General features: G+C 41.3%; 1 protein-coding gene across 3 annotated transcripts in view; it reads right to left on the bottom strand.

The window, feature by feature from the left end:
• Positions 1-16,956, bottom strand: part of LOC128692422 (orexin/Hypocretin receptor type 1) — a 1,118,627-nt gene that overhangs the window by 540,294 nt on the left and 561,377 nt on the right. For all 3 annotated transcript variants that reach the window (XM_070096275.1, XM_070096276.1, XM_070096277.1), the window contains exon 2: positions 8,022-9,197. In XM_070096275.1, the coding sequence (XP_069952376.1) occupies positions 8,022-8,172 (151 nt within the window). In that variant the 5' untranslated portion in view covers positions 8,173-9,197. The remainder of the gene's footprint in view (positions 1-8,021; positions 9,198-16,956) is intronic.

Below are 16,956 nucleotides of genomic sequence, written 5' to 3' on the forward strand. Positions count from 1 at the left end.
AGTGCAGGCACTGTACTTCCCATCTCCAGGACTCAAGTCCGGCCTGCCGGTTTCCCTGAATCCCTTCATAAATGTTACTTTGCTCACACTCCAACAGCACGTCAAGTATTAAAAACCATTTGTCTCCATTCACTCCTATCAAACACGCTCACGCATGCCTGCTGGAAGTCCAAGCCCCTCGCACACAAAACCTCCTTTACCCCCTCCCTCCAACCCTTCCTAGGCCGACCCCTACCCCGCCTTCCTTCCACTACAGACTGATACACTCTTGAAGTCATTCTGTTTCGCTCCATTCTCTCTACATGTCCGAACCACCTCAACAACCCTTCCTCAGCCCTCTGGACAACAGTTTTGGTAATCCCGCACCTCCTCCTAACTTCCAAACTACGAATTCTCTGCATTATATTCACACCACACATTGCCCTCAGACATGACATCTCCACTGCCTCCAGCCTTCTCCTCGCTGCAACATTCATCACCCACGCTTCACACCCATATAAGAGCGTTGGTAAAACTATACTCTCATACATTCCCCTCTTTGCCTCCAAGGACAAAGTTCTTTGTCTCCACAGACTCCTAAGTGCACCACTCACTCTTTTTCCCTCATCAATTCTATGATTCACCTCATCTTTCATAGACCCATCCGCTGACACGTCCACTCCCAAATATCTGAATACGTTCACCTCCTCCATACTCTCTCCCTCCAATCTGATATTCAATCTTTCATCACCTAATCTTTTTGTTATCCTCATAACCTTACTCTTTCCTGTATTCACCTTTAATTTTCTTCTTTTGCACACCCTACCAAATTCATCCACCAATCTCTGCAACTTCTCTTCAGAATCTCCCAAGAGCACAGTGTCATCAGCAAAGAGCAGCTGTGACAACTCCCACTTTGTGTGTGATTCTTTATCTTTTAACTCCACGCCTCTTGCCAAGACCCTCGCATTTACTTCTCTTACAACCCCATCTATAAATATATTAAACAACCACGGTGACATCACACATCCTTGTCTAAGGCCTACTTTTACTGGGAAAAAATTTCCCTCTTTCCTACATACTCTAACTTGAGCCTCACTATCCTCGTAAAAACTCTTCACTGCTTTCAGTAACCTACCTCCTACACCATACACTTGCAACATCTGCCACATTGCCCCCCTATCCACCCTGTCATACGCCTTTTCCAAATCCATAAATGCCACAAAGACCTCTTTAGCCTTATCTAAATACTGTTCACTTATATGTTTCACTGTAAACACCTGGTCCACACACCCCCTACCTTTCCTAAAGCCTCCTTGTTCATCTGCTATCCTATTCTCCGTCTTACTCTTAATTCTTTCAATTATAACTCTACCATACACTTTACCAGGTACACTCAACAGACTTATCCCCCTATAATTTTTGCACTCTCTTTTATCCCCTTTGCCTTTATACAAAGGAACTATGCATGCTCTCTGCCAATCCCTAGGTACCTTACCCTCTTCCATACATTTATTAAATAATTGCACCAACCACTCCAAAACTATATCCCCACCTGCTTTTAACATTTCTATCTTTATCCCATCAATCCCGGCTGCCTTACCCCCTTTCATTTTACCTACTGCCTCACGAACTTCCCCCACACTCACAACTGGCTCTTCCTCACTCCTACAAGATGTTATTCCTCCTTGCCCTATACACGAAATCACAGCTTCCCTATCTTCAACAACATTTAACAATTCCTCAAAATATTCCTTCCATCTTCCCAATACCTCTAACTCTACATTTAATAACTCTCCTCTCCTATTTTTAACTGACAAATCAATTTGTTCTCTAGGCTTTCTTAACTTGTTAATCTCACTCCAAAACTTTTTCTTATTTTCAACAAAATTTGTTGATAACATCTCACCCACTCTCTCATTTGCTCTCTTTTTACATTGCTTCACCACTCTCTTAACCTCTCTCTTTTTCTCCATATACTCTTCCCTCCTTGCATCACTTCTACTTTGTAAAAACTTCTCATATGCTAACTTTTTCTCCCTTACTACTCTCTTTACATCATCATTCCACCAATCGCTCCTCTTCCCTCCTGCACCCACTTTCCTGTAACCACAAACTTCTGCTGAACACTCTAACACTACATTTTTAAACCTACCCCATACCTCTTCGACCCCATTGCCTATGCTCTCATTAGCCCATCTATCCTCCAATAGCTGTTTATATCTTACCCTAACTGCCTCCTCTTTTAGTTTATAAACCTTCACCTCTCTCTTCCCTGATGCTTCTATTCTCCTTGTATCCCATCTACCTTTTACTCTCAGTGTAGCTACAACTAGAAAGTGATCTGATATATCTGTGGCCCCTCTATAAACATGCACATCCTGAAGTCTACTCAACAGTCTTTTATCTACCAATACATAATCCAACAAACTACTGTCATTTCGCCCTACATCATATCGTGTATACTTATTTATCCTCTTTTTCTTAAAATATGTATTACCTATAACTAAACCCCTTTCTATACAAAGTTCAATCAAAGGGCTCCCATTATCATTTACACCTGGCACCCCAAACTTACCTACCACACCCTCTCTAAAAGTTTCTCCTACTTTAGCATTCAAGTCCCCTACCACAATTACTCTCTCACTTGGTTCAAAGGCTCCTATACATTCACTTAACATCTCCCAAAATCTCTCTCTCTCCTCTGCATTCCTCTCTTCTCCAGGTGCATACACGCTTATTATGACCCACTTCTCGCATCCAACCTTTACTTTAATCCACATAATTCTTGAATTTACACATTCATATTCTCTTTTCTCCTTCCATAACTGATCATTTAACATTACTGCTACCCCTTCCTTTGCTCTAACTCTCTCAGATACTCCAGATTTAATCCCATTTATTTCCCCCCACTGAAACTCTCCTACCCCCTTCAGCTTTGTTTCGCTTAGGGCCAGGACATCCAACTTCTTTTCATTCATAACATCAGCAATCATCTGTTTCTTGTCATCCGCACTACATCCACGCACATTTAAGCAACCCAGTTTTATAAAGTTTTTCTTCTTCTCTTTTTTTAGTAATTGTATACAGGAGAAGGGGTTACTAGCCCATTGCTCCCGGCATTTTAGTCGCCTCATACGACACGCATGGCTTACGGAGGAAAGATTCTTTTCCACTTCCCCATGGACAATAGAAGAAATAAAAAAGAACAAGAGCTATTTAGAAAAAGGAGAAAAACCTAGATGTATGTATATATATATATGCATGTGCGTGTCTGTGAAGTGTGACCAAAGTGTAAGTAGGAGTAGCAAGATATCCCTGTTATCTTAGCGTGTTTATGAGACAGAAAAAGAAACCAGCAATCCTACCATCATGCAAAACAGTTACAGGTTTTTGTTTCACAGTCATCTGGCAGGACGGTAGTACTTCCCTGGGTGGTTGCTGTCTACCAACCTACTATATATATGTATATATATATGTATATATATATATATATGTATATATATATATATATATATATATATATATATATATATATATATATTAATATATATAGAAAAGAATAAACTTGCTTCAGGGAAAACTCAAGATTCTCCCTGAAGCTGTTTGAGAATTTTCTCCTACCACCCCCTATATTATGTATATATATTTTATTTAAAGACAAAATACATTGACGAAACATTCACAAAAATATAATACAAAGTAAAACAACATAGGTAACTCAGAGCTACATCTCGAATACTTCGTCCAGCTCCCCTGCGGTGGGCCGCGTGCCCAGAATGCTGCAGGCATTTCCTCTCTGGATCGCAACACTGAGTCTCTGAAAGAGGAAGCTGGTCGCCCTGTGGTCCTTGGTTTCTATGATGAGATTTTCACCCAGCTCTTTGAGGAACTTTAGAGCACACTTGCCCCATGCTCCAAGGGTCTCCGACCCTATTGGAATGAAGTTATAGCAAGGGGGAAGGTCTTCATATTTTCGGATCTTCTGGGTCTCCCTGTGGCTGGCAGCTCCACCCCCTTCCACTACAGAGTATGGCAAGTAGGTGTATGCCAATGTGGCAGCACAGGTGTAGTCCCAGGCAATCTGCTTTCCATCCTTCCAGGGTAGCATAGTGGCTCCATCAGGACGCTTTTGACTTCCATCAGACCTCTGTACTTGGGGTTCCCGTTGAGCTGGGCAACGGGCTGTGGCGAGGCTTCTCTTTATTATGTCATTGATCTCCTCATGTCTGGCATACTTCCCTTCTGCTGTGTGACACACGAGACCATTGAGTCCAAATTGATCAGCTGTCGCCCTGCCGCAAATACACCTATGTTCGGTGAGGATGGGGGCGGCTAGGTGAAGAGCAACACCAATCCGAATGGCCTGTGGGTCGATACGGGTGCCCAGGGAGGAATTGGGAACAGCTAACAGGAAATCTCCTGAGTGTGGTGCCTTCACTGCCAGGAGACGAGCTTTGTTCTTTCCTGAAGCATTGGAGAGCATTGTGTTGGCGATTTTTTCCATGATCGGTTTGTCCCAGTGGGACTGTTTGTGCTGTTTGGGAGGAGCTGGTCTACTGGAGGAGTCTGTAAGGGTGTCCCACCGAATTGCTGCTTCAGTAAACCTGGGGTCTTGAGCTCCTACCAAGTCTCTCAAGCGTTCGGGCACTATCTTCTTGACTAATGCACTGGAAGCCAAACACGAAGACAGAAAAGCAGGTAAAGCAACATGCGTTGCTTTACACACCCCTATACCTCCCAGTCGCACTGGGAGGGTTGCCTGATCCCATTGCTCATCCTCTAGTGACAGGTTCAGTGACTTCTTAAAAGTTGAACTCAGGTGTGCGTCATATTCATCGAGTGTTGGGTTGTCAAAAGAGGGTGCACACCTCAAGAAGTAAGTGAGTCTTGGCATAGTAAGACACCTTGTGAGGAGATACAGAGCATCATGGGCATCAAGATCGCTTATTCTCTCCTCCATTCTCATAAGGTCATTCAATTTGTCCCTGAGGACAGTATCGATGGCCTGGTGACCCAGCGGTGCCCCCAAGAGGGTACTGTTGGACGGAGTTGTAGTTGAGATTTCCGGGAGGATTCTTCGCACAGCATTGATTATTTCCTGGTTTGCTGTGATGATTTCACACTTAGAGGGATTGAGGATGAGTCCCAAGCCTTCTCCCTGTGTTTTCACCAGTTGTAGGTCCCCCACGAGGGACTCTTCAGTACCTGCCAGAGTGCCGTCATCCAGGTACCATATATTGAGCTCACTGCGTAGGCTGGAAGTTAGTTCTCTTACTGCCAAGCAGAAGAGAAGTGGAGCAAGTGGGTCACCCTGCTGAACACCCTCTGATGATTGAATTTCATGTTCTCCAAACAAAAGAATTGAGGGTTTGCTGTAGCCGGCTGAAATGAAGGGAAAGAGACTGGGGAACCGAACCCGAACAGCTGACAAAACAGCATCTCTCCTCACTATATTAAAGGCATTTCTAAAATCAAGTTTGACTATGGCCTTGTCTTCTGGTAGGTCCCTGATGTAGGCCCTTGCCGCATGAGCTGCAGCTTTACTGCCTTGAGAGACCCCAAAGCCCAGTTGGTGTGGCTGGAGTAAAGTGGCAGCTTCTAGGCAAATGTTTCTCACTGCTGCTTTGGCAACGAGACGACGAAGAGTGTTTCCAACTGCAATGGGTCTGATTCCCCCATCCCTCTTCTTCAAAGCACATAGTGAGGCTCCAAAAAAGAAAGGTTTAATTTCTTCTGGGATTCGCCCAGCCAGGCAATTGTTGACGAAAGTTGTTAACTCGGTGAGAAGAATTGATGCAGATTCACCGAGTACTGGATTTACCATCTCTTTGAGGTGCTGAGGTCGAATTCCAGTGTAACCTCCTGCAGATCCTGCTGGAAATGACACGATCCTTATAGACTTCCGATTCTGGCAAAATTAATTGTTCAGTGATAGGGTCTTCCTCAGGGTTGTCGTTGATGGCTGTGGTGTCCCTGGTTGGGTGCTTGTCTCTTAGTGCTTGGGCCGTGGTCTCATCCTTGGGGGCTACAGTGTCGTCACTTGTAATTATTCTTATTGCTCCCGCTGTGTTGCCTTCCTCAATTTTTTTGCTAACCTGTGCGCAAATTTTCTCGTTCTCAGTAGGACTTTTCTTGGGTCTGCCTCTTTGATTCCTGCGATGATGGGGCAGAGGGACACAGTTATCCGTTCTTGGGTAGTTGCGCACTGCCTTGATAACTGACGTGGTTAGCAGTTTGCCTCGTCTTTCAGGAACTGCAAGACAGACATTGCCGAACAAGAGAAGGTTGTGCCATGCTTGGATGGTGCCTCGGGCTTCTAAGTTGGTGGAACCTCCATTCACCCGCTTAAGAAGGTCTGTGAATTTCCCTGCTGCATATGGGCGAGCTGCTTTAGGGATGTGGGATAGTGTACTGCTAGCAGTGGATTTGAATGCCAACAGAAGGTTATCGCAAGTGACGAGGTTGCCATTGGAATTGTCATCTGCCTGTGGAGGCTGTGGGCTGCTCTCTGCTGGGGGCATATGTGATCCCACACACCTATTGTGTGCACGAATACGGCCGTCCCTGTTGCGTGCTCGAAACTCTCCACACGCCTGACATGTGCCTCTTCTTTCATTGTTGGGTGCATTGTTTCCCTGGCTTTGTGGCTGGCTGGCTTCATCGTCTGCCATACCTCAAACTGTGTGATAAGCCCAAGCTGAAGGGAAAATGGCGCATGGCACATTCCGCATGTGGTTCATGGTGGTGGTGGGGGGGGGGAGGAGAGGGGTGTCCAGTCCTTGTGGTGGGCGGTGGAAGATGTCTGCTGAGGCGGAGTAGGGCACTCACTCCCTCCCAGGACAAGTCACTATACACCACGATGCTCAGTGCATATGTTACTATACACCACTATGCTCAGTGCACTGCCCCCACTATCAACGACACACCGCTATACACTTCACATGCTATGCGCATACCATGCACATACTATGCACTGTACACTATAGACTATATACACTATACACACGGTGAACAAACACACCATTGTTGTAACACGAGCACACGGTGTATGCACGCCTGTTTGGGGAAGGGGGGGACAGTTTTACCCCTCAACCTCCGCCTCCTCCCCCTCCATTAGGCCTCCCCTCACCGACCTCTCCTACCCATAGGTGACCGTTATGTTCCCTCACTGAATTCACATACACAGAACTTTTCTTGATTCTGACGGAATAGACGAAATGCGGAGTCTTCTGGCCCTTTCCAACACGACCAGCAGATATTCACACACCAGTCTGTTGATGATAATCCTGGTAGGTGTTCTTGATTGGACGATATTGTGCCAAAATCACAGAGCGAGATGCCCACAGCCTCTCCTTGGCAGAGGTGCCAGATATAATATATATATATATATATATATATATATATATATATATATATATATATATATATATATATGTGTGTGTGTGTGTGTGTGTGTGTGTGTGTGTGTGTGTGTGTGTGTGTGTGTGTGTGTGTGTGTGTGTAGTGCCGAATAAGTAAAACTTTCGATTTGGGCTTAAATAGCAACGCACTTCTTGCTGAATAGGGCAAGCGAAAATTTGTGAATGCAATAATTTCGTAAGAATCAGTCTGAAGCTAACGAAAAAAAATATATATTTCATTGTGTTTGTGTTTATTATTAAATTATTGTAAATTTATATAAAATATATTTAGTTGGATTAGGCTAAATTAAACTGTGCTTGTTATAATAAGATTAGGTAAGTTTCCTAAGGCTCTTTTGGTACGAAATAATTAATTTTTATATTAACATAATTGACCAATTTTACCTATTCGGCACGATATATATATATATATATATATATATATATATATATATATATATATATATATATATATATATATAAATATATACATAAATATATTTGATCCGACAAAACCCACTGTTTGTGCGAAACGTTGTCAATAAAGGGTCGCATCATAATTCCCTTGTGCTTTTTGTCTATCATGTCGGTATTTTATTCAATTTCTCTCCAAGTCAACATATGTCAAAGAGGACTCACCTTCAGATTTGGCGAAGTCTTGGAGGGTAGTGGCGGTGGTGCCCCATACCTCTGTGATGGGTATTGTGGTCCCGTTGGTAGCACCAGTGGCTTCCATTGACCACAGTGCCATGGTGTTGTGTTCCCGTGCACCCAGATACGCTACAATCATGCACTGAGAAACGCTACATTCGTGCACCGAAACACGCTACACTCGTGCACTGGAAACACATTCGGTCGTGCACTAGGGCACCGGAAACTAATGGCCCGAAAAATCTTTCGCTTTTACACTGGGGAACTCCTTCACGCGTGCTTGAAAGCAATCACCTTTATATGTGAATGTAGGCACGCTATGTTTTTCTTACTCTGCTTCAGCTATGAGAATCGATATTATTAAAGTTTGTTTTCGATAAACCACTGAGATTATCAAAGTTGTCTAAAGTCTGCCTTGAATATCATGTACTCTCAGCATTTAATATCCACTGATGTAATATATGCCTGGTTAAAGTGTGCTGTAATTTTAGCCATAACACAAATGCATTTATTATATTTATAATTAGCCAAGATATTTGTTGATGAGTACGCTAGAGCCAATTCATTTATCATTTATTTCTAATCATTGGTTTTAGCAAGTTTCTAATGGAAGGTATCTTTTCTTTCAAACACCGAGACATTTTGAAGCAATGTAGAGGAGACAGGTCTCAGGATTCCAGACTGTTTGTCCTGTTTCGTAAATCTTTCTGTGTATTACTGGAAGCAATTAAAATAAACCGAACCTTTTTCACTGTAACAACATTCCATCCCGGTAGTTACGTGAGAGGAAAATTTCCATTTTTTCTTTCAGTACACAGATTTTTTTGAAGTGCTTAAACTACGGAATGATCTCAGAAGTAGCGCCGTTGATTCTATTCCAGGTGGTAATTGTGGGTGCGATAATACACAGCAAGAGTGTGGCTATAACTACCAGCGAGGTAGACCCAGTGGAAACCGCGGGGGCGTTGACCCCCGGAGCTCTCTCCAGGTAAACTCCAGGTAACTCCAGTAGCGGCTTTATTAGTAGTAGTTGTGGTAGTGGCAGTATTGGTGGTAGTGGTAATAGTGAGGGAGGGGCGGCACTGGTGGACGAGTTTTCCTCACACTGCTACCTGGTTCCTAGCATTCAGCGTCGTAGCTGAACGACCTCCAGCCAGGTCACTCCTGTAAAGATACAATAATTAGTTGTGGTGACCATAATGACTGTCATTTTTGTTACAGTTGACTTATCAGTAGCACAATATTCGAGTCATTTGCTTTACTGTCAATGCTTTTTCACTGCTGAAAAGGAGATTCTTTATTTTTTTTAATTCACGGCAAATGGCGTTTAAGTTGAATATATTGAATACAAACGCATGTGTGAACATTTCTTATTCAGTAAATGCATATTTAGGAAGCCGCAATATGATTAATGTGATATAAGAAAAAATTGGGTTCAAAATACATTAACGAATGACAGGCAGAGTGTAGTGAACCTCCGAACTGGAATGACGACACACAGTTAACTGTCATACCTATGCCAAGCAGTGAGTTCTCTCCTATTCACCCATTCCCTCATTTATCTTTTTTTTTATAGTTTCTCAGTGTTTCTTTTACTATTCTACATTGCTATTTGAACCACTCATCAATCACTACAGCGAAAAGTTTTTTTTTTCTATATTCTGTATAAATCTACAAATTTATCATTTGATCAGCATTTATAACTTCACAGAATCTTTACGTCCCATGTTTACCACATGGAACCTTATCATTTGATCAGCATTTATAACTTCACAGAATCTTTACGTCCCATGTTTACCACATGGAACCTCCCATGTTTACCACATGGAACCTCCCATGTTTACCACATGGAACCTCCCATGTTTACCACATGGAACCTCCCATGTTTACCACATGGAACCTCCCATGTTTACCACATGGAACCTCCCATGTTTACCACATGGAACCTCCCATGTTTACCACATGGAACCTCCCATGTTTACCACATGGAACCTCCCATGTTTACCACATGGAACCTCCCATGTTTACCACATGGAACCTCCCATGTTTACCACATGGAACCTCCCATGTTTACCACATGGAACCTCCCATGTTTACCACATGGAACCTCCCATGTTTACCACATGGAACCTCCCATGTTTACCACATGGAACCTCCTCCCATGTTTACCACATGGAACCTCCCATGTTTACCACATGGAACCTCCCATGTTTACCACATGGAACCTCCCATGTTTACCACATGGAACCTCCCATGTTTACCACATGGAACCTCCCATGTTTACCACATGGAACCTCCCATGTTTACCACATGGAACCTCCCATGTTTACCACATGGAACCTCCCATGTTTACCACATGGAACCTCCCATGTTTACCACATGGAACCTCCCATGTTTACCACATGGAACCTCCCATGTTTACCACATGGAACCTCCCATGTTTACCACATGCACCTCGACTACCTTCCACCAACATAGACACCAAGGAAAAAAAAACACATTAACCATCAATGATACAAATTGCACTGCATTACTCTTGTGGATTTAGCGCTTGGTTATGATAACAATAAAATAATAATAATGATACAAATTCTGTCTTGCTAAAAGTGCACGGATTTCCATTGACTGAGTGATGGTGAATGAGGTTCTTTCTTAGGGTTACCATACCCTGGCCCTTTTTTTTACCCTAAACTATTCAGAAAAGTTAAGTTAAGAAAATTTGATTCAGGAAACCAATTGTGGTTTCCCTGTACATTTTAGCCCATCTTTATTTGTATTAAATATTCGGTGATGGAATCCTGGAAGCATTTAAACATTTTCTTTGAATTCCACGTCAAAAACCTTAGTAACATGTGGATATGATACGTTATCTAAATGACGAGTTAACAGCGAGTGAACTGTAATGTAACTCTGGTACTCGTTTTACATGTTATTTAACTTGATACGAAGACAAGTAAATGTTCAGCAATCTTGCAAAACAATTATGTAATGTTGGATTTAAGATTTCTGCTGACGCGAGCTGCCTTTATGGTATATATTTATTAAATTATGTTTTATTCGAGTTGTAGATGCGTCTTAAATTTTCACCTATGATTGGAATCACGTATTTGCCACTGGTAAACAGTAGGGCGTTGTCCACAAGTCAGCAGAGATGGGAAAAATAATAATAAACTATTATCTTGTCAGAGGAAAAGGCAGGTACGGCAGTGCAACGCAAAAAGCGCGTACTATACTTATAAAGCGCGTACTGTACTCATAAAGCGCGTACTATATTCATAAGGCAAGTACTATACTCATAAAACGCGTATACTCATAAAGCGCGTACTATACTCAAAGCGCGTACTATACTCATAAAGCGCGTACTATATTCATAAAGTGCGTACTATACTCATAAAGCGCTTACTATACTCATAAAGCGCGTACTGTACTCATAAAGCGTGTACTGTACTAATAAAGCGCGTACTATATTCATAAGGCAAGTACTATACTCATAAAACGCGTACTATACTCATAAAGCGCTTACTATACTCATAAAGCGCGTACTATATTCATAAGGCAAGTACTATACTCATAAAACGCGTACTATACTCATAAAGCGCTTACTATACTCAAAGCGCATACTATATTCATAAGGCAAGTACTATACTCATAAAACGCGTACTATACTCATAAAGCGCTTACTCTACTCGTAAAGCGCGTACTATATTCATAAGGCAAGTACTATACTCATAAAACGCGCACTATACTCAAAGCGCGTACTATGCTTATAAAGCGCGTACTATACTCAAAGCGCGTACTATACTCATAAAGCGCGTACTATATTCATAAAGCGCTTACTATACTCATAAAGCGCGTACTATACTCATAAAGCGCGTACTATATTCATAAAGCGCTTACTATACTCATAAAGCGCTTACTATACTCATAAAGCGCTTACTATACTCATAAAGCGCGTACTATATTCATAAAGTGCGTACTATATTCATAAAGCGCGTACTATATTCATAAAGCGCGTACTATATTCATAAAGCGCGTACTATATTCATAAAGCGCGTACTATATTCATAAAGCGCGTACTATATTCATAAAGCGCGTACTATATTCATAAAGCGCGTACTATACTCATAAAGCGCGTACTATACTCATAAAGCGCGTACTATACTCATAAAGCGCGTACTATATTCATAAAGCGCGTACTATACTCATAAAGCGCGTACTATATTCATAAAGTGCGTACTATATTCATAAAGCGCGTACTATATTCATAAAGCGCGTACTATATTCATAAAGCGCGTACTATATTCATAAAGCGCGTACTATATTCATAAAGCGCGTACTATATTCATAAAGCGCGTACTATATTCATAAAGCGCGTACTATACTCATAAAGCGCGTACTATACTCATAAAGCGCGTACTATACTCATAAAGCGCGTACTTTATTCATAAAGCGTGTACTTTATTCATAAAGCGCGTACTTTATTCATAAAGCGCGTACTATATTCATAAAGCGCGTACTTTATTCATAAAGCGCGTACTATACTCATAAAGCACGTACTTTATTCATAAAGCGCGTACTATATTCATAAAGCGCGTACTATACTCATAAAGCGCGTACTATACTCATAAAGTGCGTACTATATTCATAAAGCGCGTACTATATTCATAAAGCGCGTACTATACTCATAAAGCACGTACTATACTCAAAGCGCGTACTTTATTCATAAAGCGCATACTATACTCATAAAGCGCGTACTATATTCATAAAGCGCTTACTATACTCATAAAGCGCGTACTATATTCATAAAGCGCTTACTATACTCATAAAGCGCGTACTATACTCATAAAGCGCGTACTATATTCATAAAGCGCTTACTATACTCATAAAGCGCTTACTATACTCATAAAGCGCTTACTATACTCATAAAGCGCGTACTATATTCATAAAGTGCGTACTATATTCATAAAGTGCGTACTTTATTCATAAAGCGCGTACTATACTCATAAAGCGCGTACTATACTCATAAAGCGCGTACTTCATAAAGCGCGTACTATATTCATAAAGCGCGTACTATACTCATAAAGCGCGTACTATACTCATAAAGCGCGTACTATATTCATAAAGCGCGTACTATACTCATAAAGCGCGTACTATATTCATAAAGCGCGTACTATACTCATAAAGCGCGTACTACTCATAAAGCGCGTACTATATTCATAAAGCGCGTACTATACTCATAAAGCGCGTACTATATTCATAAAGCGCGTACTATACTCATAAAGCACGTACTATACTCAAAGCGCGTACTTTATTCATAAAGCGCGTACTATATTCATAAAGTGCGTACTATATTCATAAAGTGCGTACTATATTCATAAAGCGCGTACTATATTCATAAAGCGTGTACTATATTCATAAAGCGCGTACTATATTCATAAAGTGCGTACTATATTCATAAAGTGCGTACTATATTCATAAAGCGCGTACTATATTCATAAAGCGCGTACTATACTCATAAAGTGCGTACTATACTCATAAAACGCGTACTATACTCAAAGCGCGTACTATATTCAGAAAGCGCGTTCCGCCATCGCGAGACGTCATGGGCAGTTAGAATGTTGAAGTGTGTCATGACAGAATGCTGAGATAATATGTTGAGATAGTCTGTATTATTTCGATACAAATCAGTAAAATGAGTGCCACTTCACTGATGATGATGACAGTTATAATCAGTTAATAGGATGAGGGACGTAGACAATGAGAACATAACTTGGACATCCTGCAACGATGGAATGTCGGACGGAAAAGTCAGTTAATGATACAAACCGAATACCGGTTTTATAAAGTTTTGGCTGCAGTATAGTGTACAGTAGTCTATTATCCGTAAAAAATAAGCTGAAAACCCGTATGGGACATACCGCGATGCGGACATCAGTCTAGATATTGATTGCAGTGAATGGAACATTAGTACAAATCTGACGAGCACATTCATGTACATGGCAGAGGCCATTTTTTTTTATAGGCAAATGCATCCAGGGAAACACTGAAATCAGTAACTGCATTGTCCTGATTTCTCTCGTATCCTTTAATATTCCACTGTAAAGTTTAAATTTCTTACATTTAAAATTTAAAAGACTAAAACACGAATACGGAGATGGAGATTCACTAAAGTCAGAATTAATGAAGATAGAGAGAGATGTCACTGGGGACTCGTGCACTAATGCCGGCCATTACTGGAAGACTTTAGTACCGGAACCCAAGTAGAAGAGAGCTGAAAAGGGTCAACAGGAAGACGGGTCGAGAGAAGACTCTGGACGGAAGTGGACAGAGCTATATAGTCGTAGTTTCCTCGGAACGAGAAAAAATTTCAACGCAGCATAAAATAAATCTTGAGAATATTAGCCGCATCTGAGAAGCCACTTGCCGTTTGTAACTATCCATCAAGTGAGTTGTACAGTTTACACAGCATTAGAACTGTACAGTCATTTAGAGATATTTGTACAATAATAAATTGCTGCAAATAAATCTCTGACTGCCAGTACTCGCACTTAACTATATCCAGCAGAAACGGCAGCCTCTGCTGCCGATTCTGCTGCCACTGGTGCGACTACTGCTGTGGCCTTTTTTTTTCACCACCATAGCCTCTCATTTCTCTATTGCTCCCAGTGACGTTGCCGCCGCTGCTTCCTGAGCTTCCACTAACGTCTCTAATATATAACTTGTAGACTTTGGATTTGATCGAATTCACGTTATAGTTAACTGCGAGTATGATTAAGCTACACTGTGGCAGTTGCGTCAACAGCGGCAGTGGTTTCATCGGAGGCGAAGCCTTCATTAGTGGTGGTGGCATCAGTGATAGCTGCGTCTACACCATAAATAACAAGCCATAGGAATTTCTGACGGAGGTTGAGCTGAAAAAAGTAGAAGACAGTGAGCTCTGTCAGGTCAAGTATCTGAAACATCCACCATGCTAAGGTGACGAGACATCGCGATGGGGGGGGGGGGACAAAATAAATGTAGTAAAACGGTATCTTTAATGAAAGCTGTAATTTAATAAATATCGTAATTTCAACGAGATGACGACGTAAGTTGCGGGACAGATGGGATGTTTGCAGTCTCAACAGAACCAGTGTGAGTCGATTGGAAAACATGTTTTACAATTTACAATACAGTACCGAGGTCAATATGTAATTCGACACTCTTGTCAGTAAAATAATACATGCACGTATACTACACACATACATACTGAAAACACGCGAGAAAATAAAAACAAATCGATATTAATACTAAAAACTTTTCATGAAGTACCACAAAAATCTCCAACAAGAACTAAATAGCCAAATCCACCAACAAATTTTTAAAACTTGTTCCAAAAGTTTCCTCTCCAATGACAGTGGAATCTTTCTTGACTATCTTACTGGCACACTCCAATCCTGATACCCTCCGCACCCATCCTTATCCTCAAATTTGATAATCCACTTACCTTAACTCATAATACGCATAATACTCTAGGAATAACTACACTTAGTATCCTCCAAATTCAAGCAGGAGCAGAGCAGTCCACAGATAATATTATTAATATAATCAAAACTAAGCGCTAAACATCCCCGGGGTTACACAGCGCTGCTCCACAGATAGTAAGAAATACGAAGATCAGATCTAGCACATAAATGTACATGATTGGTATACAATACCGACAGGATGGAGAATTAGGAACGTGCAACATCTGGATATCTTCATTTGTAAAATAAAGATACAAAGATGTTGCACATGTGTCAAGTTCTTCAGCACGTAAATGTTCTGAGTTAGCATGTAATGTAGGAGATTAGCTAGCAAAGTTAATCAAGATACTGGAAATTGATTTGGGAATACAACAGGCTGCAAGTGATTTAACAGTACGTACTAAACATTCCTTATCTAGACAGGGAGAAAAAAAACAATTTCCGGCGGGAACTGTGTTGCAAAAGATGAAGATGTGATCTTATTCACACACACATTAAAGACTAAATCTGAATTCTCTGGAAGAAAGATGACCAGAGGGAAGACGTGACTGCAGCATTGGAGATACTTAAGGAACTCATGAAAACAAAAACAGAAGGCTTGAAAGGCGAAGACCCAGAACAACGCAATAAAATTGAAAATTAAGACCAAAGATGAGTCACAGATGTTAAGATGTATTTCATCCTCGTGGCAGTATGAAATTAAAGTGACCTAGATGAAGCAATGAAAGCCATACACAATTTTAACATTGGTTTGACAGGGTTCAAGAGGCTAGATTCAAGTAATGCCACCGGAGACATTTTAGTAAGCGAGGTGAGGCCATCGAAAGTAATGATTATGTAACATCCCAAGAAGCAAGTGATGTGACGCACAAACGAATTATCACAAAACAGTGAGAAAGGATAAATAGACACGGTAGTATCAGTCAACCAGGAAATTAATGAAACTGAGGAATCCATTCAAACATCATTGTACGAACACCAAATCAAGCCATAAAATAACATGTAAAAATGTGTAGATGAATGGTTCAGAGAACCGACACGTTGATAAATTAGACACATGTGCAACTCTTGGGTATCTTTATTGAGGAAACGATTCGCCACGCAGTGGCTTCATCAGTCCATACAATGGTGAATCTTGAAGAGCAGGAGGAGAATGAGGTAATCAGTCTCTCACCCTTGAGTCGATGTGGTCAGTCCATCAATCTTGAATAGAATACGGCATAAGTGCGGAGAAGGGGCTTATAAACCGTAGGTAGGAGAGGTGCAGCAGTCGTAGGTGGTGTCACATTTGTTCAATGTGGCAGTAGGTCGTGCCCAAGGGTTAGGCAAGCGAAGAATTCCCAAGTATTAAGATCCCAAGAAGTTGCAGTGTCTGACAGGATTGTAGATGAATGGTTCAGAGAACCGATACGTTGATAAAT

Source organism: Cherax quadricarinatus, chromosome 53 (genome assembly GCF_038502225.1).
Source record: "Cherax quadricarinatus isolate ZL_2023a chromosome 53, ASM3850222v1, whole genome shotgun sequence".
In the NCBI taxonomy this organism is placed as follows: Eukaryota; Metazoa; Arthropoda; class Malacostraca; order Decapoda; family Parastacidae; genus Cherax; species Cherax quadricarinatus.